The sequence below is a fragment of the Astyanax mexicanus genome, chromosome 14 (genome assembly GCF_023375975.1).
Source record: "Astyanax mexicanus isolate ESR-SI-001 chromosome 14, AstMex3_surface, whole genome shotgun sequence".
Classification (NCBI taxonomy): Eukaryota; Metazoa; Chordata; class Actinopteri; order Characiformes; family Acestrorhamphidae; genus Astyanax; species Astyanax mexicanus.
In genome coordinates this window covers 23612123-23638555 of record NC_064421.1, presented here as the reverse complement: position 1 = coordinate 23638555, position 26433 = coordinate 23612123, and the positions used below count along the sequence as shown (strand labels likewise).

The following is a 26433-nucleotide window of genomic DNA, read 5'->3' as shown; positions in this document are numbered from 1 at the left end:
TATAACTATACTCTTGTATAGCATAATAGATTTACTGTCTTCTAAAAAAAAAAAACAGACATTAATGTCTAAGTAGTATTTACACAAGTAAATACACATCACTGTAAACATGTCTGGTCTATTGGAGCATACATTCCCTAATAATCAGACTGTAAGTTACTTATAATTGTGGCAATACAATATTTAGCAATCCTTATTTCTTTATTGTTTTATTATGAAATAATAATTGAATAAAAAAGGAGGTATTATTTAGTATGCCATTTCGGACACTGTATGATGATGAATAGAAGTACACAAAAAAGCCAAAATACTAGTATCAGCTGCTTTGAAGCATGATTGAGTTCCGAATACATTCATTTTTTGCTGAGGTTCTGGTTTATGATACAGCTCTGGAAAAAATACCACTTCAGTTTCTGAATAAGTTTCTCTATTTTCGCTATTTATAGGTATATTTTTGAGTTAAAGGAACATTGTTGTTTTATTCTATAATCTACGCACAACATTTCTCCCAAATTCTAAATAAAAATATTGTCATTTAGAGCAGTTATTTGCTGAACAAATGTCTGAAATAAAAAAAAAAATGGGCAGAGCTTTCAGACCTCAAATAATGCAAAGAAAAGAAGTTCATATTCATGAAGTTGTAATAACCCTGTTTTTTTAGTCACAGTTTTCATGCATCTTGGAATGTTCTCCTCCACCAGTCTTACACACTGCTTTTGAAAAACTTGATGCCACTCCTGGTGCATAAAGTCAAGCATTCAAACAGTTCAGCTTGGTTTGATGGCTTGTAATCATCAATGTTCCTCTTGATTATATTCCAGAGGTTTTCAGTTTGGTAAAATCATAAAAACTCATCATTTTTAAGTGGTCTCTTTTGTTTTTTGTATATCTGTATATTCATTTACTTCATGTTGCTTGTTTCGTCCACAGGGAGAGTGTGGATGGAGGGAGGATAGCTGTACAGGTGGAGGACAAAGTGGTGAAAGTGAAAAATGTGAAGGTAAGTTTTGTGCTACAGTTAACCTGTGTGTGTTTTTTTGCAGTGTTACTAAAGTTTATCAGGCTTTATGGCACAGTGCGTTAATGATGCTGTTATATTGCTGGTATATACAAATCGAGGAGCTGTGGTGTAAAGTGAAGCCAGAAGAAGGGGTCTATTGTTTACACATGTCCAGTGTTAAAAGAGCTGGTTAGGGGAGGAGTGAGGGGGCAGCGGAATGTGACTTTGAGGGTATCTCAGCAACAGGAAGTTTACAGTGGAGATTATCCACTTCCTGCTTGAGTACACTGCTGTTTCTTGAAAGTGTGCTGAGTTCAGCCGTCCAAACATACATGGACATCAGCTCTACATCATTAATGCTTCATTACACAAACAGCCTCTCACCTAACAGCCTTAAAGCTGGTGTAAGAACTGCAGCAACAAACTTTCAGCAAACCTGCATTCCTTACCTCATTATTCTAAATGGGAGGGTCTGCTTCCAAACCTGATTTCTGGAATGTTTGTGTGAGAGTACTAAAAGGGTCAGTTTCTACTGAGAACTTTAGCATTGATTCCTTAAAATGCAATGTTTTGAATGCTTAATTCAGTATAAAAAGGAACACTGTAGAAACACAATATAACAACAAATGTCATGTTCCTTATAGAAATAAAATCCATTAAAATGTACATACTTGGTAAATGAGCAGTTAGTGACCATATTATTGATAATAACTTAAAATTGTATGCTAGTCTATTAACCCACATTGTTTATGTCTTTTCTGAAACATGTTATTTTATTATACATTTTAGCTTTTTGAGGCCTCATTGTAGACCAGTTTCATTTAAGAATGATTTTTTTTCCCAAATACTATAGAACCTGCTAATGGTCATTATTACTTGATAGCTGTAACAACCAGTAGCAGAGGGATGGACTTGGGTCACATGAAATTGGAGGATTTAAGACTCCACTTGACAGAATTAACAAGGTTTGTACAAAGGCATACATACATATGCATAAACTTGTACTGAAGCATTATAACTCAAAAAAGATTAAAAAGAAAATCTAAAGACTCCAGACAAAAAGTAAAACTCATGAAGAGGTGTCTTACTGTAGATGACACTCCACACAGTTGCTTTCTTTTATGTAAAGCTTATCTTTCAGCTTATCTGTTCTGACTCAGTACTCAACTTTAAGCTTGTCTGTACTAAATCAGGACTCGAATTTAAGCCTGTACCAACTCAAGACTTGGCTTGTTTCTTACTTACGACTCAACTTGGGACTTACCTATACTGACTAAGAACTTGACTTAGGATTGTACTGCATTGGGACTTGGTGGTTAAGATCTACAATTAATACAAATAATAGCTTTATTATCAAATAATATCAATATTTAAAGCTTAGATATGCCCAAACGTGCTGCTAACTTGTGTGAAAAAAGTTTTTTCTAAAGTTTTTCCTTTTACTTGACTATCAGTTTAAAAATATATTTTGTTCTAAGCCTCATCAAAAGAACTGCAGCATTTGATATATAATTATTTGTTTATTACCTATTCACCAAGTATTAGTTTGACCCACATAGCAAGCCATTTGTTTGATTAATCGGCTAATGGAATTGCAGAAGTTTCACATCTGGTGACCTGCTGTCAGTGCGGAAAGAGAGGAGGGAGGAAGCGAAAACAAAGAGTGCAGCTCGGATTCATCCCAAGAGGAGTTATTTAGAGAATGTAGGCCAGTGGAGTGAAAAACGATTGGTTATCAGAAGCATGGGATAATGTTGTGACGGAGAGATACAAATTTTGTGAACAAGGCAAATAAACACTGATGAGGCTTGATCTACTGTTTTATGTGGTCCAATAACTAAGTACAGTCACATTTTGGTACTGTTTCACAGAGCCTTCCAGCAACAGCCACAGAGAAAAAAAAATAAGTTTTAGATTTACTGATCATCCAGACAAATTGGCTATGGCCTTACAAAATATTATGTGGTGTGACCCTGATTCATCTAACGATTAATAAATTTGCTTGATTATTTTTCACATGTTCTCAAGCGTGTAATGTGTTTAGAGCAGTGTTTGCTTTACATAGAGTTTTTGTAAATAACAGTATTTTATTATTTTATTTTATAATGTGACAGTTGTATGTAAGTTAATAAGTTAACTGTAACTTATTTTTATGTAAATCACATAAAGTACCATCAAATTAGCAGATTGTATTAGCGATTCATATTTTAGCGTTAGAAATTAGATCACCACATGATATTTTGAATAAAACTATAAGAAAAAAAATAATAAAATAAATAATATTTAAACCTTTTTTTTTAACTGAAAATAAATTATAGCATTTGGACAGGTGTTACATCATTGACCCTAATACAAAATCAAATGCTGTTTTGAAATAAAGTGTTATTATGTTATCATAAAGTAACTCTACACACACGAGCATCAATCTCATAAATTGGAGAGCATATTCATAGTTGAATTGCTAAAGAGTTTCTTTCCCATTTTTTATTATGTACTTTATTTCAGTGGTTCTCAAACTGTGGTATGTGTACCACTGGTGGTACGTAAAGATACACCAGATGACCTCAGAAAATGTCATGCATTCACAAAAAAATATTAATGATTGAAATGTAAAAAGTTTTTACCCCTATTTTCCTGGGTGTGTTTTTGTTTAGGGTTTAACATGGTAGACACTGTAGCTTACACTTCAGTTCTTTACAGTTTCATAGGCTCTACAAATGAAACATCTGCAACTCCACACAGTTCATAATAGTTTCTGTACTACTAATAACAGTAAAATAATTAGCCTAGGGTTCAAGGGAGTGCCATGAAGACCCTGTTGTCGACTACACTGTCTCACACTCCTGTTATTTCCCTCTGTTTCAAGATTTGTGACATGTCTCATAGGCATACTGCATTTACAAGAAACAATCATCAGTAATTTGCAGATTGCAAAGTGGGTAAGGCTCACACAGCAGCCAGAGTAGGTGGTGCTTAAAGGTTTTGGTTTGGTTATGGGTGGTAAAAGTTTGAGAAACACTGCCATATGTAGTACAGCCAGCACTCTGTAATCCAAAGTAAACTGAATTACATTGCAGCTTTTCCAAATACAAATGTTTCTCCTTAGTCCTCCTTCAGGCCAATAAAGTCCTATTTGGAAATGTGTCTCTTAATTAATATTTCAATGAAGTTTTGTTTTATATTAGAGTGCAGGTTTGACTCAGACCATGCACAGGATTTACTGTACTGATTAAAGTTTCTGGCTCTGGAATACTGTTAGATTGGAACCCTAATTTTAATTCTGCCTAGTAAAAGAAAACAATAATAAGATTTGAGGAACGTAATCATTGCTGTAATTGCGTGCATTACCTAAACTCTGCTTGTATAAATTGCTGGATCTAAATTTAACAGCCCATTGCTGAGGCTCATTAGTAAAGCTGTGGGTCAGTGTTGTAGTGCTGTGAGGTAACTGGCACTGAACAGAGCCAGGAAAGTGCTGCACTACAGTTGTAAACACAGCGTTGCCGGGGGTGATGTGTGCCCGTGCTCGGGCATGTTTCTGCACGCTCCCTACCCTGCCGTCCTGGCATGTCGCATGCTCATATTGATAAAATACACACACGCACGCACACACACACACACACACAAACAAACTGATGCACCCCAGTACATGATGAAGTTCAGGTCTGTGTAATGGAGCTGATAAAGTGCTGAGAACCGTGTGTGTGTGTGTATGTGTGTGTGTTTTTCATTTCTGCACCAGCGCGTGTTAATGCTTTTTGCTGACAGCTAATGGAATAGTGGTTTCCTATATGTCAGTGGAGTGTTATTCATGGATGGTCAAATCGCTCATTTCTCTCATTAAGCTCTAGAACTGTGTAAATGGCCTTTATTTTTTAGTTTTTGGCCACTTTAAGTATAGTGCTAACTGTACAACAGATTAAGCTTCAAAGGAATGATTTAATAAAAAATCAAATGCATTGAGCTTTTGTCTTACCATAAATGTAGTCCTTTATCCAAGATATACTTGCTGTCCACATGTTAATTCTTGAGCTGTTCACTGGAGCTGTGAGGGTAATATCACAAACATACACTAAAAGTCGGAAGTTGCCAGTTGTTAAAGTAGTTATAATAGTTAGAAATAGCATGGTTCTTTAGTTTTTCATTGTAGGTATGAAGCCAATATTGCTAACAAGTAATAGATACTAGTTACTAACACTTTAAACTATGTTAGTCTTAACAAGGCTACATGACATCTACACTAGGTGAGAATAGGGTTGAATGTATTATACTTCAACATATTATCACGCATATGTCATAGAATACAACTATACAATTGTATAGGCACATACACTTTTTTCATCTCACTTTCTGTATAGTTATTGGTGAATGCCAAGGTTAACTCCATGCTTAACCAGTGTCCAACTTAAATTTCTGTATCCGTATAACAAAAATTGTAGTGTTGTACTCTGTCTTCCGAGCGTACTGTTGTGATTGCATAAAAAGTCCACTTTTCTTTTATTCAGGTTGTAATCAATCAATATATCAGTAATCAATCTGATATAATTAATTAAGAACTCAACATGGTTTGTAGGGTTTGTGTGGTTTGGCTGAGAGTGTAATGCTAATAGTAGGGTTTAAAAGTATTTAGCCTATAAATAAGAAGAGTTTGATTAGCCTCAATGCTGCATTTAAAACAAAAAGTGCCAATCTACAACTTTGAGGGGAATTTAAAGTGGGAGTGCATAGACAGTTATGAGTTATCATGTCGTTATCAGGAAATTAGAGGGCAACAGAAAATATTAGCTATCGTTAGCGAATGTTTGCTATCTGTAATTTTGTGTTTAAAGCATGCTTAAAGACCTCTCCCCACAGAAACTCCCACAGAAAACATGACCTCATTGGTGCCTTAGTTAGAGTTGGAACCATAATGTTTCATTTATTTCTCTCTCTCTCTCTCTCTCTCTCTCTCTCTCTCTCTCTCTCCTCCTGAAGCTGGAAGGACGATTAGATGGGCGAGCGGAGGCTCCGGGTGACTCCAGAGAGAGGCTGCTGGAGTTTGGATTTGATTACTGTTACTGGTCCGTGAACACAGAGGCGCCCAACTATGCCTCTCAAGAAGACGTAAGCCACATCTCACGCATGTTTACATGTTTACCGCCGCTTACGTGTTGTTGATATTGTGTTGTATTGTTGACCTTTATGTCAGCCTTGCTAATTTCCTGGGTGGAGGCTGGTGCATGCCAACCAACCACATGCACGACTCTGAGACTGAAAGAGCAGTCAAAATGTCTGGGCACAAGTCAAAACACTGCCATTCAAAAGAATCAAAACAATGATCTTTTTATAGTTTCAAAAGAGAGGCTATTAGCACTATCAGGCTATTAGTCCCAGGAGTGTTCATTCCTTATGATCTAGTTTAATTTTAAAGAGCCCAAAACAGCCCTAGAGCAGTTTTTATGATAGCATGTTAGAGCATGTTGTTGATAATAGGGGGGGCGATATGGCCCTAAAATAATATCACGATATTTCATGATATTTTCGCGATAACGATACTCTTGGTGATATGACAAAAAACTGAATTTAATTTTATTTTCGAGAATTCTATTATTGCATATATAGACATTAAAAAAATACAAGAATTTTATAAAATTTATATCAGAATTTAATGATCCAGAATGCTAATTATCCTAATTAATACACTTCAAATATCTCCATATATCCAGAATTAAAGTAAAATAAATAATACTGCACAGATATAGTTTGTAGATATAGATATATAATGGGAAATGAGAACAGTATGATAATTAGGGGTAGGTAGTATGACGATATTTCAGGGTATAATATCGTTCTCGATATTCAAAAATGTTGGCAATATTATTGTGTATGATATGATATTGCACACCCCTAACTTATAATACTGTTGAAGTTATCAGAGCAGAAGATAAACATTGTGCTATTTCTGACTGCTCAAAATTATGTTATGTTATTGTTGGTGTCATATCAAAAGCATTTTTTGTTTTATTAATTAAGATTTAATGATAAATGGACTCGAAGACAGGATCCAAAATGGTAGAGTCTTTTGACAACTTCATCTACTGCACTGCTCCATGCTGTTGAGTGATCTAAATATGCATTAACAAGCAGCAAACAAACAAAAGAGATTCAAAACGTGTGAAACTTGTTGAGTATGAAATAGAACTTTTTCACAGTTGCAGCATTGTCACATCCAGCTCCAAATAGCAGTGTTGTTAAATATCCTCATAGCTTCAGCACAGCTAACAGAAGCACAGCTAACATGTTTGGATGTTCCTCTACCACAGACTAAAGGCTCGTTTGTATTGGGTATTGCATTGTACTGTGTTGCTCAAAATTGGAAACTTTAGACCTGTGTGTGATCCTGTACAGCGCTGATTACTGGAGCTCAGCCACATCAGCTGCAGTCAAAATGCAGACGAGTTTTACAAAGCAAACTTCTTCACAATCAACACCTCACACCTCTAATCCGACAGAATAAAATAATAAAGTTTACTGAGCTTCATTATGGAAAAGAAAAAAGGTCATACATTGTGCTGTTGCTACATTAAACTACTCACCGGTTTAGTTTTACACTGGTTTTATTCATTTCCTCATTACATAAATAAATAAAAAGCAGAGCTTTTTAGCTTGAGTTTAATATTTTAATCCTGATGGAGTTTAAACTAGAGAGAGAATGTGTTTAAGTGAATTATTGATGTATTTTGGAATGATCACAGTCAGAAAACGCTTAATGCTGCCATTTATGCTTCCGCATTAACCAACACGAAAGTGTTAAAAAGGTCTATTACTTAACATGTTTTACATATATGAAAGAGGTTGTATTTGTAGTATTTAATAATGTTTTTTGTTCTTAATTTAGCATAAATAAAACTCATAAAATATGCAGTCTACTAAGGTTCTGGCACACTTATTGTTGTATTTTTCTTCTATTATAGTAGAATATTTGTAAGGAAGTCATTTTCATGTAGAGAAATGGTATTTTAAAAAGTGCTGCTCCCAAGGTATGCTTTTTAATATAAGTATATATTTGGATAAAACATGCTTATTCACAATTAGCGAGACAAAACAATGTAAATAACAAGACTTAGCTAATGAACAAAACTAAAATGAAGGCCTAAATAAAATCTAATTAAAATGTAGAATAAAAACCCTTTAAGTTGTGCTTTAGATGATTGGACGATTAAATTTGCGTGAGTCCTTTTAACTCAGCTGCTCCCTCATCGTCCTTCAGAAAACTCTTTGTGTGCTAAGCCTGAAAGACAGAGCTGTGCTGGCCCACACACAGTGGATGGCACCAAGCATCTCTCTGCCTGTCTGTCTGTATCGCTCTCTTTCTCTCTCTCTCTTTCTCTCTCATTCGCTCATTTCTGCCAAGTCAGATCCTCCAGCAGAGTCCCAAAGCTCACATTCCTTTTGCGACCTACGGCTTGGTCAGCAGCGAAGACTGAACTCTTTGTGGAGTCCTGTAGATGGGAGGAGGATTTGACCTAGTAAAGCTAGACAGGCGCTCCAGAATACAAACTGCTTCAAAATCTGCTCCAGCATCCTGGAATGCGGTCATGCACAGCAGTGAAAAAAAGATTAAAAAGCCATCAAGGCGTTATTTTTAGTTTTAGTGTCTTCATTTGTTTTTTTGTACAGTGATGGTGAGAAGCTAATTGCTTTCAGCTTTGAGTTGTGGGATTGTTTATTCCAGATGAACATCCTGCCTAGTATTACAGAAGTTATTACATCTCTCAGTCCAGATAACTTGAATGGGTTTTTATTAACAGGCACAGCACTAGTCTTAACAAAATCTTCTTTGATGGTTGCTTAAGAGCTACTTTTGGTTCTTCTATAAAGAACCATTTTTCTGATAGAAATCTGTGATGAAAAACCTTTAAATTGTGAAGATTTTAACATCAAGTGACGGTTCTTAGACTGACAAAATGTTATATTACAAACATGGTTCTTTATGGATCCAAAATTGGTTCTTCTATGGCATCACTAAAGGAACCAGAAGAAACCCACAATATATTAATAGTGGAGTATGTTGTTGTGTAGTTGGGTCTGAGAGGGGAGCTATGAAGAAAGACTTTGCTGGCAGTAGGACAGATCTGGAGTTTTTCTGCTAGCACTTCTTTGTGGGCAGTCCTCAAAGAGATTCAGACATTCAAACTAAAGCCCACACTGGAGGGGAAAGCAGGTTTTTAATCCACTCTCTTGGAATCAGAAACTTCCCTCTTTCCTTCTGCCCTGGTGTGGGTATGTGCTGAATAAAAAAAACACTGAATCTTATCCACATCTATGTTTTATTTATTATATAATGATTTTTGGTTGATTCGATTTTTTAAAAAGCCTTTTTAAACCCTTTATTGCTGCCAGTAACTGAATAGCAATGTAGCAGGATAACATGATAATTCCTCACATGCACTGTGAGTGTTAGTAGCTATGGGCATCAGTATTGTGCAGACTGACACTCTGAGATCTGATGATATTTGTGCATTTGTTGTAGTTTTTATGTAGTTTGAGTATTATAGTCTAATTCAAGTCTTAAATGAAGACGTTTGCTAAAACCAGCTTATTTTACAACTTAGTAGTAAAGAAAAATGAGGATGATAGGATGGGATATTTTCTTCATTGGATTTGCAAAGTGTTGCCTACTATTACCTACTAAATTAACTCAGTTACGAATGCTTATAGACTACATACTTTATGTAGCAGTTGCCAAAACAATATTTTACGAGTGCAGGACAAAACCTGCCTGGACAAATTGACAGTTTAGTGCAGAACAATTTGTGATTCTACCTGAAAAACACAGAAACAGAAAAACTAGACAGAAATAAAATTACTAACATGCACCTGTTAAAGAGACTTACCTCAGGATTCCATTTAAATTTATTCCTGTCCACAGAAGACTATTTTTTAATTTGTGCCACTTTTTTGTTGTCATTTCTTGGCACAACAAACAAGCAGTATTAATCAGGTTAATTCCAATTTCATACAAAATATATATGGATAACCCATAATGTAGCTGCAAATGTCATATGCTAGAGGTATAACAAAATGTACAATAATATTAGTATTGTTGCTTAATGTATGGAAGCTTAATTTGGTAACACAAATAAAAACATCAGTCATCTATAATTCAAGCATTTACAGATATACATCGCTTTATATCACTTTACCCCCTATTAAATTTATTTTTATCATTGTTTACTGGAATATATAACAAATGTCACCTGTATGAATTATGCAATGAATGTATCATGATAACAACATAATTATTAATGGAGCTTTTGAACACCAGCCTGCAGGCTGTGGAAGACATTTACCCTCAGAACAAGAGCTACTGCACGTGGATGTCTTTTAACAAACAGCCTTGAGGAAAGAGGAGGAGGAGGAGGGTCAGAAGAGAGTATTTTACTAAGGCTCACAATCAATTATTTTTATACTGCCCAGCTTTTGAGATTCCTCCCTCACATTTACTGGGACAGGAAGGTCTAGTATAGTAATTCAGCTCTCTAGTGAGAGGGGTTTAAGGGGGTTCAGATTGGAAGACTACGCCTTGAAGCTGGGTAGATAAAGAGTAATGGAAGCCAGCTGTTGTGCTGATGTGGGCTAAGACAGACAAGGCCTGGTTCTATCTTTGAGCTTACAGCTGTAAAGCTTTGCACTGTAGGCAATTGTGTATTTAACAGTTTCCAGAATCAGGTCCTGTTCATTCCTGAACGAATAGTTCCACACTTTTGCAGATGTTTGCTCATCAAGCGGAGGTATGCAGACAGACGACGTCTGCTGTAAAGACCAGTCCATCAGTGCAAAGCTAGTGTCTGAGTTCAGCTGTGAAACAAAGCAGTGTGAAGGACTGTATGGGGGTGGGGATGAGGATTTCAGGGGGGGTTTGGGGGTCTGTTGGAGTCTCCAGCTCTCCACTCTCTAGCCAAAAGGCACAGCTGCTTGAGTGAATGATTTTTCACAGTCAGATTGCAGGGCCTGGACGTCACTGGAGAAGAGCCAGCACACAATGCTGGTTTTCTTTTCCAAGTGAAGTCACGCTCTCTCTCTCTCTCTCTCTCTCATTCTCTCTCTCTCTCTCTCTCTCTCTCTCTCTCTCTCTCTCTCCCTCTCTATGCATCTCTGTCCTCTTTTCCTTTGGATTCGGTGTGGAGTGTGATAATGCTCTTGGTATTTCTGGGTCTGTGTGTCAGTGTGGTGCACTAGACCCAGAAAAGAATGGCTGTAGTGTGCATGTGCGAGGTTTTGCTCAAGCGCTGCCGTCACTGCACTCGCAATGGTCAGCAGTTTCATAGGGCTCCATTCAATTGGCATAATTGACATAACGGACAAACGGCTCTGTCTTAAATGATAACCTCTGGAGGACAAATGCAAATTGCATATCACTCTAGAAGTAAACAGAAGGTCCAGTGTAGTAGTAGTCTTGCTAAATAGACTAAACCCTGCCAATAATGTGGTAAACTTCAGTGGTTTTGGGCAGCGTTTCAGTGTGTAAAAAAGTTATCAGTCCCACATTTTTTTAAGCTGCAGCCCCAGAGTATTCCCCTGTGTATCCCCTAGTATAGAAACCTACCATGCCTCCGCCATGGAGCTTTAAATCACTCTGCAAGCTGTGGAAGTCATTTGCTCTCATAAGAACTGCTGCACATGGGTGAATTTTACCAGCCATGTAGGAGGAGCAGCAACACAGAGAGTCCCCATAGGATTTATTTCAGTTTTCTTTAGGGCTCCAAGCACCAAAGAGTCTGGAGTCCTGTGCCCAGATAGGTAAAATATGTTGAATCCTTTTGAAGCCTTAATTTTCTGTCACGTATGAAACACTGAAACAATGTTTATCCCCAGTTTCAGATTCGATTTAATTGTCCACATAGTTTTTCAGATGGGCAGTTTAATGATATTTTATCGTACCGTGATAAATGTTCCTATTGTTTCGACATAATACTTCTCATTGCATTACATAACATTACATTACGTTGCCTTTAGCAGATGCTCTTACCCAAAGCGACTTATGACATATGAGGTACATAAGCAATACTCAGTACGGGACAGGGCTGTAATTATAGTTTTCATGTGTATCGAGATTAGTATTGTGTATTGTAGAAAAGTTTTTAAATAATATTATAATTATATAATGGTTTAGCAAATCGCCCAGGCCTAAAAACACGACAAAATTGTGTTTTTATATGTATATATACTAGCGCATCTCAAAAAAATTAGAATATCATTAAAACATTTTAGTCAAACATTTAAAATAAAAAATGTGTATTTATTTTATTGTTTATTATTATGGCTTACAGAATGAAAGTTCAAAAATCAGTATCTCAGAAAATTACAATATTATATAAGACCAATTGGTACTTTTGGTTGTGTGGGCAGTGTGCCAAGTCCTGCTAAAAAATGCAATCCACATCTCCATAAAAGTTGTCAGCAGAGGGAAGCATGAAATGCTGTAAGATTTTGATTTTCTAAATTTCCAAATGAAATACACATTTACGGCTGGTCAGTGATGTTTTTGAACACCAAGCATTGTCTTTGAGACAATGTCAATTAATGTTGTATTATGGTTGTATTACATATTTTAATCTTGATGGAAAAACAACCTCTAAACAATCTTTGTTTAGAGGTTGTTTTTCCATCAAGATTAAAATATGTAAACATGTAAACATTAATTTTGTGTCCTTTTCTATTTGGGGTTTTGGGGTTTGTTAGAATTTTTCTTAGTTTTTGCCTTTAAGTCTAGCCTTTGTTCTGATTATTATATACAGCAACAGTGGGTGGCTAAGAACCTTTAGACCCTATTCAAATCAAAATCCCCCTCCATCCTGCAGATCTGACCTACAAATTTCTGCAAAAGTATGACCGATGAGAAGCAAGTTGAGTCCCTGCCAATAAACTCCCTTTCCCAGTCGCTCGCTCCCACAAAAGCATCCCCCAGCTCTGTTTGTGTGTCCCCTTTGCTCCTGTTTTCCTGGCTCACATAAAGATATAAACAGGATCTCAGACTCAGGCCTGTGCTTGAAACAAAGCCAAAGCTAAATCAAATCATAAAATTAGAGCTACACAATAAAAGATGTCCAATTCCCTTATTTCCCATTTGTCAGTACTTGCCTTTTTCACTTCACATGCTGTTTCTTTTATTTGTCAGCTATTCAGTAAAAGTGTGCAGGCTTGATCTAAATGTTCAAAGCCAGTTTGAACACTAAGAAGCTATGCACATATTATGAACAAGAACACACATGTTATTTTCTAGCACACAGTTGTCTTTACAAGCTTGAAAAGAATTTGATCTTGACTATAGTAAAAGTATTTGGAAAAAAAACTTCAAATTGCTATGTTAAAGGGTAATCAAATAGTTATTGTTTATTATTGGGGTTTTTTGTGCCACAACATTTTTCGAAGTGTTTTTGGTTCAAAATTGTTGTGGTCCCAAAGTTTTTCGAAGTTTTGTTTTGTCAAAAATTTTTTGGGTCTCAAAATTTTTCGAAGTGTTTTTGGTTCAAAATTTTTTTGGGTCCCAAAATTTTTTTGGGGGGTCAAAATTTTTTTGGTCCCTAAAATTTTTTTGGGTCAAATTTTTTTCGGGTTACATTTTTTTATTTTACTCAAATACTACAACTATTATTAGTTGAAAATATTTGTAGATATAAACATATTTAAGTCTTTGACATCTTGCTCCTTAAAATATTGTACACTTAAATTAATTGTACACTTAGATTTATATGTTGATTTCTTATATGATATGACGTACTGAGGCAAATGCTTTATCATTGTCCATACTGTTAGACTCAACCTCATCTGCTGATTTGCATCTGCTTTTCATTCAGAGGAAATCCACTTGAATTTGCACTGTAGAGAAATATATATAATTTATTTTGTGTTACAAAAGCAAAATAACAAAATTACCAACAGTTTTTTCTTTGGACTCGTAGTAGGGAAAATAGTAATTCTCACTTCAGGCCCACAATGGAACTTTGATTGGGATTGGATGTGATGTCAGTGTGTGGTGCATCCTGGGCAATGTAGTCCGGAGCCTGCAGATCGCATACCGAGCAGAGTGTGGGAGAGATGAGAGCGCTTTCAGCACCAGGTGTGACAACGAGACCCTTTTGACAATGACATGAATTACGTTTAGCATCTCAAGTGGGAGACCTTTTTAATCTTTTTTTAAATTTAAATATTAGATATCAATATAAATGCAAACTCATTGTTCATCACTAAAAATAAAATATTTGCAATATAGTATTTCTCTTGTGCTTTGCAGCTCTATATCGAAGCTATGAAGAAGGAGTCACATGTCCCCATTTTTCTTCCTCTGAGAGTAAGGTGGAGCTGATGTAAGGGGCTGTGGTTGGGCATGGTGGTTGTTTTGGATAGGCTTCAGTTATTTTGCTGGAGGGATCCTGAAGTAAAAAGGAGTTTCCCAGGGCCTGCTGCAGAGCCAGTCTCCTCTCTCTCTACTACACAGCAGGCACTGATTATAGGCCTTTCTCCGAAGTGGACCCATTACGCACATCCAGCAGCTACTTAATAAGAGTTCACTCTCTCTTTTGCACTACTCTTCCGTTAACTTGTTTTGTGCTCTAAATTGACCATAGTATCAGTTTATTCAGTCACAGATGCAGTTCAGTTGTTCTACTGGGAGCTGAAAACACTGCTGGTCTTTTTCGGGTTTGTTTTGGAAAGACGTCGTTTCCTCTGATCTATCTGACCATCTGACCTTGTGTTTTGAATTGACCCACTTCTGGGCGCACCCAGTTCTGACGGACTTTTCCTCAGCAGAGTCTGCTCTCTGGTTTAAAGCTCCTGGCTCACACACTTCCTCTGCATGAATACAGGCTACACTCTGCTTTCCCTCACATTGGGAGCCAGTGTGTGTTTGTTTTTATTTATGGCCTTCCTGTTGATGGCAGTGTGCAGACTTTCAGGGCTTGTTTTCAGATGCTGTATTGCCCAAATGTTGGATGCATCTACTGCCACCCTGAAACACCAGTCACTCTTCACTCTTCACTGCTCTGTGATTGGTGCATGCTTTGTTTTGCCAACTCTATGCAGAGCCTGGAAAGTAGGTTGGTCAGTGAGAGCCTATTGTTGGACCGGGGTGATCTAAGTGGATATCGTTCCTCCTACGCACAATGGAGGCTGCTGTTACCATGCAGTAATTCCCAAATTAATAGAGTGTAATAACGATGTATGACAATGGCAGGAATACCACAGCCTGGATGATAACAGCTATGCAGAAGATTTGAGCAGGGATGCCTCAAACAGTCTATTTAGTCTCAATGCTGAGTGTGATAATATAATTATGTTTAATAAATAGAGCCACACAGTTTAGATATGATGTTCTGCTTATAAATACTGAAGCATTGTCTGAGAAACTGACAGGTCAGCTCCCAGAGAGCAATTCAGACCACTTCAGTTTCTGAATCAGTTTCTCTGATTTTGCTATTTATAGGTATTCATAAAGTTTTAAGAGTTCAAAAATCAATGTTTGGTGGAATAACCCTGGGTTTTAATCACAGTTTCATGCATCTTGGCATGTTCTCCTCCACCAGTCTTACACACTGCTTTTTAGATAGCAAGCAGTTCAGCTTGGTTTGATGGCTTTTGATCCTCCATCTTCATCTTGATTATATTCCAGAGGTTTTCAATTTGGTAAAATCAAATAAACTCATAATTTTTATATGGTCTTTTATTTTTCCAGAGCTCTTAATAAGAGATATGTAAGTAATGAGAAATGTATGTAAATCTGTGGTTCAGTTTTTGGCTGGTCAGATGCAGGGGCGGTACATAACACTGGGTTGTAACAGGCGTAAAATGGCCAATTTAAAAGTTACATCATTGTTAACGTTGTTCAAAGTGTTCACATGTGGTTTTATGTTACATATTTAAAATAACTAGTAACTCTTCATTATTTGATGCAAGTATTGGATGATTTAGGGTACAATTTCCACTATGATGATGAGAGATGCTATGATTATTTGTTAGCAACATTAGCCTTGTTGCTCCAGTGCTAAAACAAAGCTCTGGAAAAACTAAAAGAAACGGAAAGAAACTTTAGGCACTATAAAAAGTCTAAGCTTACCAACTGCATTTGATAAGAATTTGAGTAAAGAGGTAAATTGTGTACATGTGATGTTTTTGCACTCTAATTATGACTGTGTGTGAAACTGTAATGAACTGCAGAATTGTGGGCTTTGAAGACTATGGCTGGACACACAGAAATAGAGAGAGAGATCTTTTCTCTCTGTAGTGTGATGGGAACACCCCTTGTGTAACCCAGGACCAGTGGAGTGTGATTAAGGACAGGCATCTGTAAAAAGCCCCTCACTGCTTCTTTAAAGCAGAGGAGTCAAGCTCATACTGATTATACATGAGGAAGACCTGCACTCTTTGTGAGGCTGCTGGCAGTCTGCTGTCTGTCTCTGCAAGTGACATGCCAATTAGCCCCCCCATTCAGAAAGTCTACTGATGCAGACGGAATCTTTTAGACCCCAAGGTTGCAACTCAAATCAAGATACAGCCAAGAATACCTTCAGAATAGCTTCTGCTGAATCACAGGGGTAGAAATGGACGAGAAGGTCAGATTTCTCCCTCCCACACCTTTTGTACACAACAGGGCAGATGAAGGGCTTTGCGTTGTTTGAAGCTCAGAGGTGTGCCAGGTGCTTGTAAGCCTTTTTTTTTTGCAACTATTTACAAAGCATTAATATCAGGGGTGTACATCTATTACCTCATGAGGTTTTGATTACATGTCAGTGGTTTAGGAAATTATCAGAGGTGTGACAGATCACAGGTCTCGGATTTTAAGTCATGGATCATAATAAAAAAAAGGTGAGACAATTGTAATTTTTTGCTTTCTGTTTATGGAAATGTAATGAAGTTTGTATTGAGTGGGATATTTTTATCTCTAGTATCTTTAGCTTCCACTCTGTAATTGCTCCTTTCAGTAACTGTGCCTGATTTCTGCAAGGGAATTTTGTAGCATGGCCCAAGCACTTTCACTATGTTTTTAACCCCTATGTTTCTGTAACAGAGTATGGCCTCATGTCTGCAAAGATAAACTGGTCCATTGTTCACGTGTGTTCTAAACTGTAAAAGGTGATCCTCATGGAACTCAAATTATCCATGGCCTATTACACCACTAGAAATAATTAAGTGGCATGAATGAATTACTGAAATGATCCATATTCAGTTAGGAAAATTCATTTAAACATACTACAATAACTTGTTTATACAGTTGTGGGATACAGACATTAAAGTAAACGTTCATAAATAAGTAAATAAATAATTCAGTTAACATGATTTTTTAGCCCAGGAATTTTAGCCCAGCACCCAGCATCACCCCCTGTGGCTCAGACAACAAAACCCCAGGGTGAATTTTTACTTTCTGGACCTGGACTTCCCACCTTTGTGTGTTTACATAGGTTTACATATAGGATCTCCAGTGGATTTTGCTTTTTACAGAGACTCTAAGCTTAGGTCTAACTGCACTTAGCAGGGCATTACACATGTTGTTAAGTAACATAACATTGCGAAGACTATTATTAGTGTAAAAATGTCTTTATTTTAAAACGTATTTAACTGTTGTCTGTCTCGCTGTATGCAGTGCTGTTAGCCAATCAGAGGCGATATGTTTGCATGTATGAATATTCATGAGCAAGAGCCGAAATCTTATCGTTTCACCGCCCCCACTCCTCCACCAGACAGACTAAAGCACCATTATACTGGGTCACCGAGGCACTTTTTTCACAAAAAATATTAATTCTAGAGACAACAACTAAAAATTAAAAAAAAAAAATTGTATGAAAAAAACGATGGAATGAGTAGTTTAAAAGAGCCCAGAGTTTGCTGAAGGCTAGTGTATTTATGTGTGTATGTGTGGCTGTGTGTGAAGAATGTGCTGTGTTGGTAGCGTGTGTGTCTGTGCTAGGCTGGCACTGTGTCTGAAGGGTGCATCTTTAGCTGTTAGAGGGAATCGCCTGCCACTGTCTCAGTAAGAGGAGGAGAAAAGAAAACATAGCTTCTCCAGTTCAGGACCTCCCTATGCTTTTACTTCCCTCCTCCCACTTATTTATGTTCATGCCTCTCTCACTTCTTCATCTCTCCTTAGATCTCATTTCTTCTTTCTTTAGTATTAGCTGAGCCACACCTAAAAATAGATAGAGTCAGTGGAAAGTTGCTCATCCAAATGTGGACAGAGTTCTTGCCTGGTTAAATAGTTATTTGCATTTGCTAAAATGTTTTATATCCATAATTGTGTTATTATGAATATTTTCTCAGTAACACCTAGAACAATTTTGCTTTAAATCTGATCAGAGATCAGTTTATGTAATCTTTCTGTGAAGGGAGTAATCTGACTTCAGATCAGTGCTCTGACATTTTTAATAAATACTGGTACACAGATATGTGTGTACAACATTTTGCTGTATGTGTGCACGTGTGTGTTAATAAATGAGAAAATAACCCTAGGTATCTTCCCCTGTAGGTGTTCCAGGATCTGGGTGTGTCGGTGCTGGCTGGGGCAGCTGAAGGATACAATATCTGTCTGTTTGCATACGGACAGACAGGCTCAGGGAAGACCTACACCATGATGGGCACTCCAGTGAGTCTCTCAACAAAGACTTAAAGGTTTAAAAGAAGTGTTTAGCCAAAAAACCCATTATGTAGATGTTCATTACAATTCATGTTTCTTGTGCAGAATTCAATGGGACTGACTCCTAGGATCTGTCAGGTAAGTCTCTACAGTACTTCAACCAAGGTCTATACTAGTGAATCTCATAAAAAAATACGAGTGAAATTTTTTTTTATTTCAATAATTCAGTTCAAAATGTAAAACTCACATATTATACAGATGTATTACTCACAAGAGTGCTCTATTTTAAGCAATTATCTATTTTATTGTTGATGACTCTGGCTTACAGTCAAAGAAAACCCAAAAGTCAGTATCACAGAAAATTTGAATATTATATAAGGTACTTTTTTTTTATAGTGTTCCAAGTCCTGCTGGAAAATGAAATCCGCATTTCCTTAAAAGTTGTCAGCAGAGGGAAGCATAAAGTGCTGTAAGATTTTCCAGGAAAACACTGCACTGACTTGATATAACACAGTGGATCAACACCAGCAGATGACATGTCTCTCCAAACCATCACTGACCATCAGTAAATTTTGCATTTCATTTGGAAATCAAGGAACCAGAGTCTGCAGAAAAAGTGGAGCGGCACACAGTCCAAGCTGCTTAAGATCTAGTTTAAAGTTTCCTCAATCAGTGATGGTTTGGTATTAAATTTAAAGTCAGTGCAGTGTTTTCCCTGGAAAATCGTACAGAACCTCCTTCTGCTGACAACTTTTACAAAGTTACAGATTTAATTTTCCAGCAGGACTCACGGCCCACGCTGCCAAAATTACCAATTGTCCTCATATAATATTCTAATTTTCAGAGACACTGATTTTTGAATTTTTATTAGCTGTAAGCCATAATCATTAACCATAAAAAATAAATGCTTAAAATAGATCCCTCTGTGTGTAATACATCTATGAAATATATGAGTTTCACATTTTGAACTGAATTACTGGACTGAAATAAAGTAACTTTTAATGATATTCTATTTTTTTGAGATGCAGTAGTAGTTGCTCTAAAGCATTGTAGAATGTTTTACCTTTTTTTTGGACTTTTCAGGGGCTTTTTCGATCTGATATGGACTCTCCAGATGGACAGAACTGTAGGGTGGAAATAAGGTAAGGAATAAGTTGTGTTTCAGTTGGTTAGTGTCAAAAGTGTCAGTTATCACACTATATAGTATTAATTACACTATAGCTATAGTAATAGTTTATCATTAGTACATATTGATGCTGAAAGCAGTTAAAGCCATACTACATTATTGATTGTATATAGTATCTTTGGGCGTTTTTCACACCTGAATTTCCAGACCATAATGTAACAAAGAAATGAACCTTGGTGCAAAATTTCAGGTGTGAAAATCCCATTAAGCTATGTGATATTATATACTTACAAAAAATGCTATAGACAGTTTGAGTGAGTCTAATTAATAGCACCTGACTTATATTGATCAGGTCATCCTTGTGCATGTCATCCTTGTACCTTGTTCATGGCATGCACTCCACAGGACCTCCCAAGAATTGTGGGCACCGTATCTTATCCTGTGGACCCAAATTGTTATTATTTTTTTTGCACAACTCATTAACTAATGTAAAACAAATTATTGTTTATCGCTGCTCTACAAATTAGTCTATTTTTTTTTTTTTTTTATAGAATGCATGCGTTTTTTTGTAATACTGATTATATCTATGATATGCTGAGAAAAGCATATTGTGATTTATTTTAATATAGTTTTTATATGTTTTCCCTTTGTGTAAGGAGCTCATTATTTTTTTATTCTTTCAGCTTTTTAGAGATCTATAATGAGCGCGTGCGTGATCTGCTGAGAGGGATGGAGCAAAAGAAGCCGGCCCCTCTGCGTGTGAGGGAGCACCCAGAGAAGGGACCGTATGTGCAGGGTAAGAGTTTACTGAATACAAACATAAATGCAGCTTTCAGTGTAATAATTCCCTTACTGCAACCTAAACTGCAAAAGTAATGAAAACAAAAAGACTCATGACCTGTAAGTGACCTGTTTTCTTGCTTTGTGTAACCTAACCTGTTCTGTATGGCTTTTAGCATTGGATAAATCTGTGCAGCTTTAATGAATGGTTGTATATTTTACGTTTTGTGGTAACTGCCTGTGAAGGTTTGTCCATTTTTGTAATGTGTTCGCAGCTGAACTTTCATTTAAACCAGGTCTGCTTACAGCATAGTGCTTTGGCACCACCTCCAATTTCCCACCCCCTTTCTTTTTGTCCGGTGTCCAACATCCAGTCATTGTGTGTATCAGGAGAAACCCCAGAACAGCAAAGGAAGTGACCTCACCTTCCTTTGGCTGGAGGAAGCCCAGTGGAATACACAAACTCTCGCTCTTTCTCTTTCTCTCTCTCTCTCTCTCTCTCTCTCTCTCTCAGACACTAATAAACACATATTTGTCTAAATCTCCAGCTTTAAATCCAGCCTAAAGTCCCCCAAATCTTCATGTTTCTCAATGCGCACGTGTGTTACAGTAGAATAAAGTTTTTTCAGAAACAGGAACTGAGAGTCCTCACTGTTCTGATGGTGTGTGTTATAGGTCTCTCTCAGCATGTGGTGTCAGACTACAAGCAGGCAGTAAATCTGTTGGAGGAAGGCATTGCGAACCGCATCACCGCAGCCACGCATGTTCATGACGCCAGCAGTCGCTCGCACGCCATCTTCAGCATCCAGTACACACAGGTCCCAATCACACAACCACTAAACAGCGCCAGCTGAGCCCATGTCAGAATTGCTATTAGCCTGTTTCCAAATTTAGCCAAACTAATTGCTTGGAATGATCCGTCCTGTGATCAGTGAAATCTTCTGTTACCACACACTTAATGGCTGCTCATCATTTGGATTTCTGTCCTTCTCACTCACTTACAGTGATGGTTTAGTTTGTATTCAGATGGACACAATTTACCCCTCACATGGCAAACCATGTGCCTCTATTTTTAATTAATTTGACATAATTCTAATCTTCTGACAGGATTCTTTATATTAAGGTCTTGTAAAATTGCAGTTTTGAAGACACAGTTTTTTTGGCTGACAACAGTTTGCTTCTTTAGTTTTGCACTGGAGCTATGTCTAAATAACAGGAGTTATGTTTCAATATATTGCGATAAATTGTGCTATTTTACAATGAACAATTTTAGAAAACCATCGTAATGTAAAAACCCAATTATAAGCATACAATCGTAAAAAAAAAGTAAAAGAAAAGTTACATTTTTATGCAATCAGAACAGCGGAATAGTGTGAAGACAACACTATCTATGGGTTTGGAGTTAAATACATCAAAAAAGGAACCAGTGTCTCACTAATAATTAATAATAAAAAAATGTTTTCGGGAATCAACAGTATTGCAAAAAATAATATAATACTTTGATATACTGATATTTGTACTGATATTTATACTGATTAAACAATATCAATTAAACTGTTATCAACAAAATACAACAAATATATTCTCTACTGCTAATTTGCAAAATTTACTTTTAGATAACAGTATGTCATATAGTTTCAGAAGCCGCAAAAGCAAATCTTTTTCCTAACAATCGTAACAATCTGGCAGTTTGAGACACACATTAATTATGTATTTAACATTAACATTTTTATGTACACGTGAAAAATGTGCCAGCAAACACAAACACACTCTTTTTGCCTAGATAAATGGTTTTAAATATTGTGTTTCTTAAACCATTTCACAGTACTGTATAACATGATGTAGAGGCACGTAGTTTGTATTATGCTATTATGTAGACTGTTAGCTTCTATTGTATTATTTATTTGCTACATTCAATTTGTTGCTCCAGTGCAAACTATGGACAATAAACAATCTGCCTGAGTATTACATGTATACATTTGTTTTTTGTCCAAACCTACATTTTAAACATGTTTTTTTTCTATGCTAGGCTATTTTAGAGAATAACCTCCCATCTGAAATAGTGAGCAAAATCAACCTGGTGGACCTAGCTGGCAGGTAAGCCCTTTTAGCTGATTAGTTTTATTTCTACTTTTAATCTGCTGTTAAATGCAATAAATCCACTTGGTTATGTGCAACTTGATTATGTGCTGTTTAATTTCATATGCTGTAAACCTCTGTTGTGACTGTTTAGGTCTCCCCCTAGTGGAGCTACATGGCTATTAGCACTTATACTTTCATTGTACTTCTTTATTTTGTCTTTCAGTGAGAGAGCAGACCCTCACTATTGCAGAGACCGCATCACAGAAGGAGCCAACATCAACAAGTCTCTGGTGACTCTGGGAATTGTAATATCTGCTCTCGGTATGAAAAATGCATGAATATACCTACTTGCACTGTATACTTTGCTTCTCGTACTTTTTTCCACCTGCCCCTCACTCGTACCTGTATCTTCCTCCAGCCCAGAACTCTCAGATGTGCAGCAGCAGTCAGAGCATTAACAGCATGTTGAGTGAGGGGGAGGGCAGCACTGTCGGCAGTCACTTCAGCTCGCTGTCCAGCAGCGTCCGCAGGCAGTGCTTCATTCCTTACAGAGACTCTGTTCTCACCTGGCTTCTTAAAGACAGCCTGGGTGGCAACTCCAAAACCATCATGATTGCAAGTGAGTCTGGGTCCATATCTCTTATTGTTCATTTGAATTGAAATGTATAATGGTATTATTTATAAATTTGATTTTATTTTGCTTTCATTTCTTGCAGCAATATCACCTTCTTATAGCAGCTATAATGAAACTCTTAGCACTCTCCGCTATGCAGCTCATGCCAGGAATATTGTCAACAAGCCAAGAGTCAATGAGGTGGGTTTATATATGACTGTAAATTAAAGTACATCAATTCTTTCTCATCGCTGCCATTTGATGACATTAAAATCTCTAAAAACTAAGATGCCTTTATTGCTCTCAGGACGCCAATGTGAGGCTCATCAGGGAGCTTCGGGAAGAGGTTGATCGGTTGAAGAGCATGCTGCTGAACTTCTCAATGGTATTATAATCAACTTTATAATCAAGCACTTTTACAAGAACATTAAAATAATATAGTTATACAGTTGTTGTCCACTAGGTGTTCTCTTAAAAGAGAAATGCAGTGTGAAATGGACTTGGGGTGTAGTGAAACATTTGTCAAATAGCCCACTTCCATTTATCCCTAGTTTTCTGAAATACAGAGCATTTAGCCAATGTTCCGAACAGCCTTACAATGCTAGCAATAGGGGCATAGAAATAGTTCCACACTTCATTGGTAGGATTCCAGGGGCCCTGACATTTAAAACAAGGCACTGAGAATTATAACATTCATTTTGTGAAAGAGAGACAAGTTCGAGACAAGTTCGACAAGTGGCAAAAAAAAAACAATTTTTAAGTTTAGCATTTTTGCCAGTTTTCTTCAAAGTTAGTTTACTTACTTTTTTCAAACGTATCCAAACCTACAGAACAAAGCTGCATTTTAATATAAACAAAGTCATTGCATTTATTCAGTGCTGCTCTGAAGTTAACCTCCGGTTTACCAGACCAAAATACTGTATACTGGACTGTATAATGGAAATTACTGTTTTAAAAGCATATTTTAAATCACTTATAAAATCTGATGAAAATCCCATGAACAGTTTGTAGTGTTTGCCTTAGTTATAAATCAGTAATGCATTTTTTTAGCCCTGTTATGGCCACTGCACTTGCACAGATCTACACTGTGAGCAAAGATTTCCCCTGATTTGCTTTTTTTGCTGAAGGACAGGACTTTATCTGTCAACAGACATCATATTGAGCATTACAAGGACTCCTACTCATATTTCATCTAGTGGCTGGTCTCCTCATTAATACCGTCTTTGATTAAAATAACTCTCAAAGAGCTAAAGTAGGTGTCCCTGACCCTTGTGACAGGCAGTGTATGTGTACAATAACAAACTGTAATCCATTTGTCTATGCAGCAGGTGGACCAACACTCCGTGTTCATGCAGATGTTGGTATTACTGACTGTTTATTTGCTGTGTCCACAGCAGAGGAACCCAAGCCCCTCGCTGAGTGATGAGAGAGAGAGCAGCTTTTCTGATATAGTGCTACAAAATGAACTGAAGGTCTGTCGCTTTGAAATTAACAGCTACTGGTACTTATTTTAAGCAACGTATTAAATATCCTTCCTGCTTCCGTAATCTAACAGCCTTGTATTTGTCTTTCTCCAGGTGGAGCAGCTGACCAAAGACTGGTCAGAGAGTTGGCGTCACAAGCGATCACTGCTGGAGGAGTACAGCGTGGACATTAACCAGGACAAAGCTGGAGTTCAGATCCACTCTCTGCTGCCACATCTCATCGCTATGGAACCCGATGTGCTGAGCACAGGAGTCATGATCTACCACCTCCGGGTACTGACCTGCTCAGTTCTTACAAGTCAAGTGTTTTTTTTTACTGTAGTTGCTGCATGTGTAGTGTCTAGGCAAATTTTGAGTTTGCTTTTTATATTGAGTTTTTAATGTCAAGAAGAACCAAAAACATGGCAGAAAAAAGGATGACCCATAACTTGATCCACTGATATTCATAATATAATCAAAATATTTCATTAAAATTATTCTGTAAAAGTAATCTGTAGATTTTTGTGAAAAAGGGGGTGTCAGACTAATCTGAGCAGTAAAAGTTTATTTGTTTGATAAAAACACAATAAATTAAAACAATTTTGTGGGTTTATTTTAGCTTAACCATTTGAATCTTACATTTAAATCATTGGTCACTGAAATTTTGAAATTTGACAAAATCGACTGGAGTCAGGAATATGAAGACAAGTATTTTATTATACAAAAGTGGAAGAGACATACATAAAGTATGAAAAAAGACAGACACACAGAAGAAGGAATGTGATATAAGCTGATTACAACCATCTTTACATCCCTCTCTGGGTCTGGCAGAACATTCTAGAATAATCCATATATGGTGTTATCAATTGCCTAATCCTGCTTATTAACACAACATGCGACTAAAAAGATGAGGTGATCTTAGTCTAATATGAATCCTGGTAGCAGAAGGGCACTATTGCAAACTATTAGAAAGCATAGAAAAGGTTTGAGGTTTGAATTTGCATGTTTCTGTGGGAATATTGGCTGGTTGGAAAGCAAAAATCTGATTTTTTTAACTGACTCTTGTAAACACAGACTTTTCTTATTACCATATATTTCTGACTATAAGGCGCACCTAAAATCCTTTCATTTTCTCAAAATTTGTCAGTTAGCTTTATAATCCAGTGCATCTTATGTATAAATTTTACCAGTCCAGTAAAGCTACTCCGATGAATTACAGAGTATAAGGGAGTTCGCACTAACCGGGTAGTGCTGCTAACAGTTTCTGGCTGTGACGTGATGCATTACTCACTCAAATAAACAGATTTCAGGAGAGAAATCTGTGTAGATTAACATCCAGTGCTCCATTGACTTTTTTTTCTCTTTTTTTTTTTAAGAATTACAGTTTTATACACTTAGTTATTTCCCCAGCTTCCCCATTAGAAGGGAAACTTGGCAACACCCTTGGTCACTTTGATGGAGGCATCCTTACTAGTGTTGCTTAATGTGCCTTTAATCCGGTGCGCCTTATGTATAATAATAGGCCAGAAAATAAACATTCATGGATTGTGCGCCTTACAGTCTGGTGCGCCTTATGTATGAAAATAGAACAAAAATAAACATTCATTGATAGTGCACCTTATAGTCCGTTGCACCTTATAGTGCAAAAAAAACTGTATATGATTATCTAAGTAAATGTAAATGAGTTGGTCGGATTGCTGGCAAAATCAGTCAGTGTTTTTTACCCAATATGCTACACAAACCCACTTACTGCTCCAATAA

The 26433-nt window shown here is 36.9% G+C and overlaps 1 protein-coding gene across 1 annotated transcript in view; it reads left to right on the top strand.

Moving 5' to 3' along the window:
- Window positions 1-26433, top strand: part of stard9 (StAR-related lipid transfer (START) domain containing 9) — a 54053-nt gene that overhangs the window by 5586 nt on the left and 22034 nt on the right. Inside the window, exons 2-15 of the mRNA XM_022672918.2 lie at window positions 931-1000; window positions 5975-6103; window positions 18501-18617; window positions 18714-18746; window positions 19692-19750; window positions 20418-20530; window positions 21190-21332; window positions 22544-22611; window positions 22820-22917; window positions 23015-23215; window positions 23313-23410; window positions 23517-23594; window positions 24604-24681; window positions 24787-24966. Coding sequence (XP_022528639.2) covers window positions 931-1000; window positions 5975-6103; window positions 18501-18617; window positions 18714-18746; window positions 19692-19750; window positions 20418-20530; window positions 21190-21332; window positions 22544-22611; window positions 22820-22917; window positions 23015-23215; window positions 23313-23410; window positions 23517-23594; window positions 24604-24681; window positions 24787-24966 — 1465 coding nt within the window. The remainder of the gene's footprint in view (window positions 1-930; window positions 1001-5974; window positions 6104-18500; window positions 18618-18713; window positions 18747-19691; window positions 19751-20417; window positions 20531-21189; window positions 21333-22543; window positions 22612-22819; window positions 22918-23014; window positions 23216-23312; window positions 23411-23516; window positions 23595-24603; window positions 24682-24786; window positions 24967-26433) is intronic.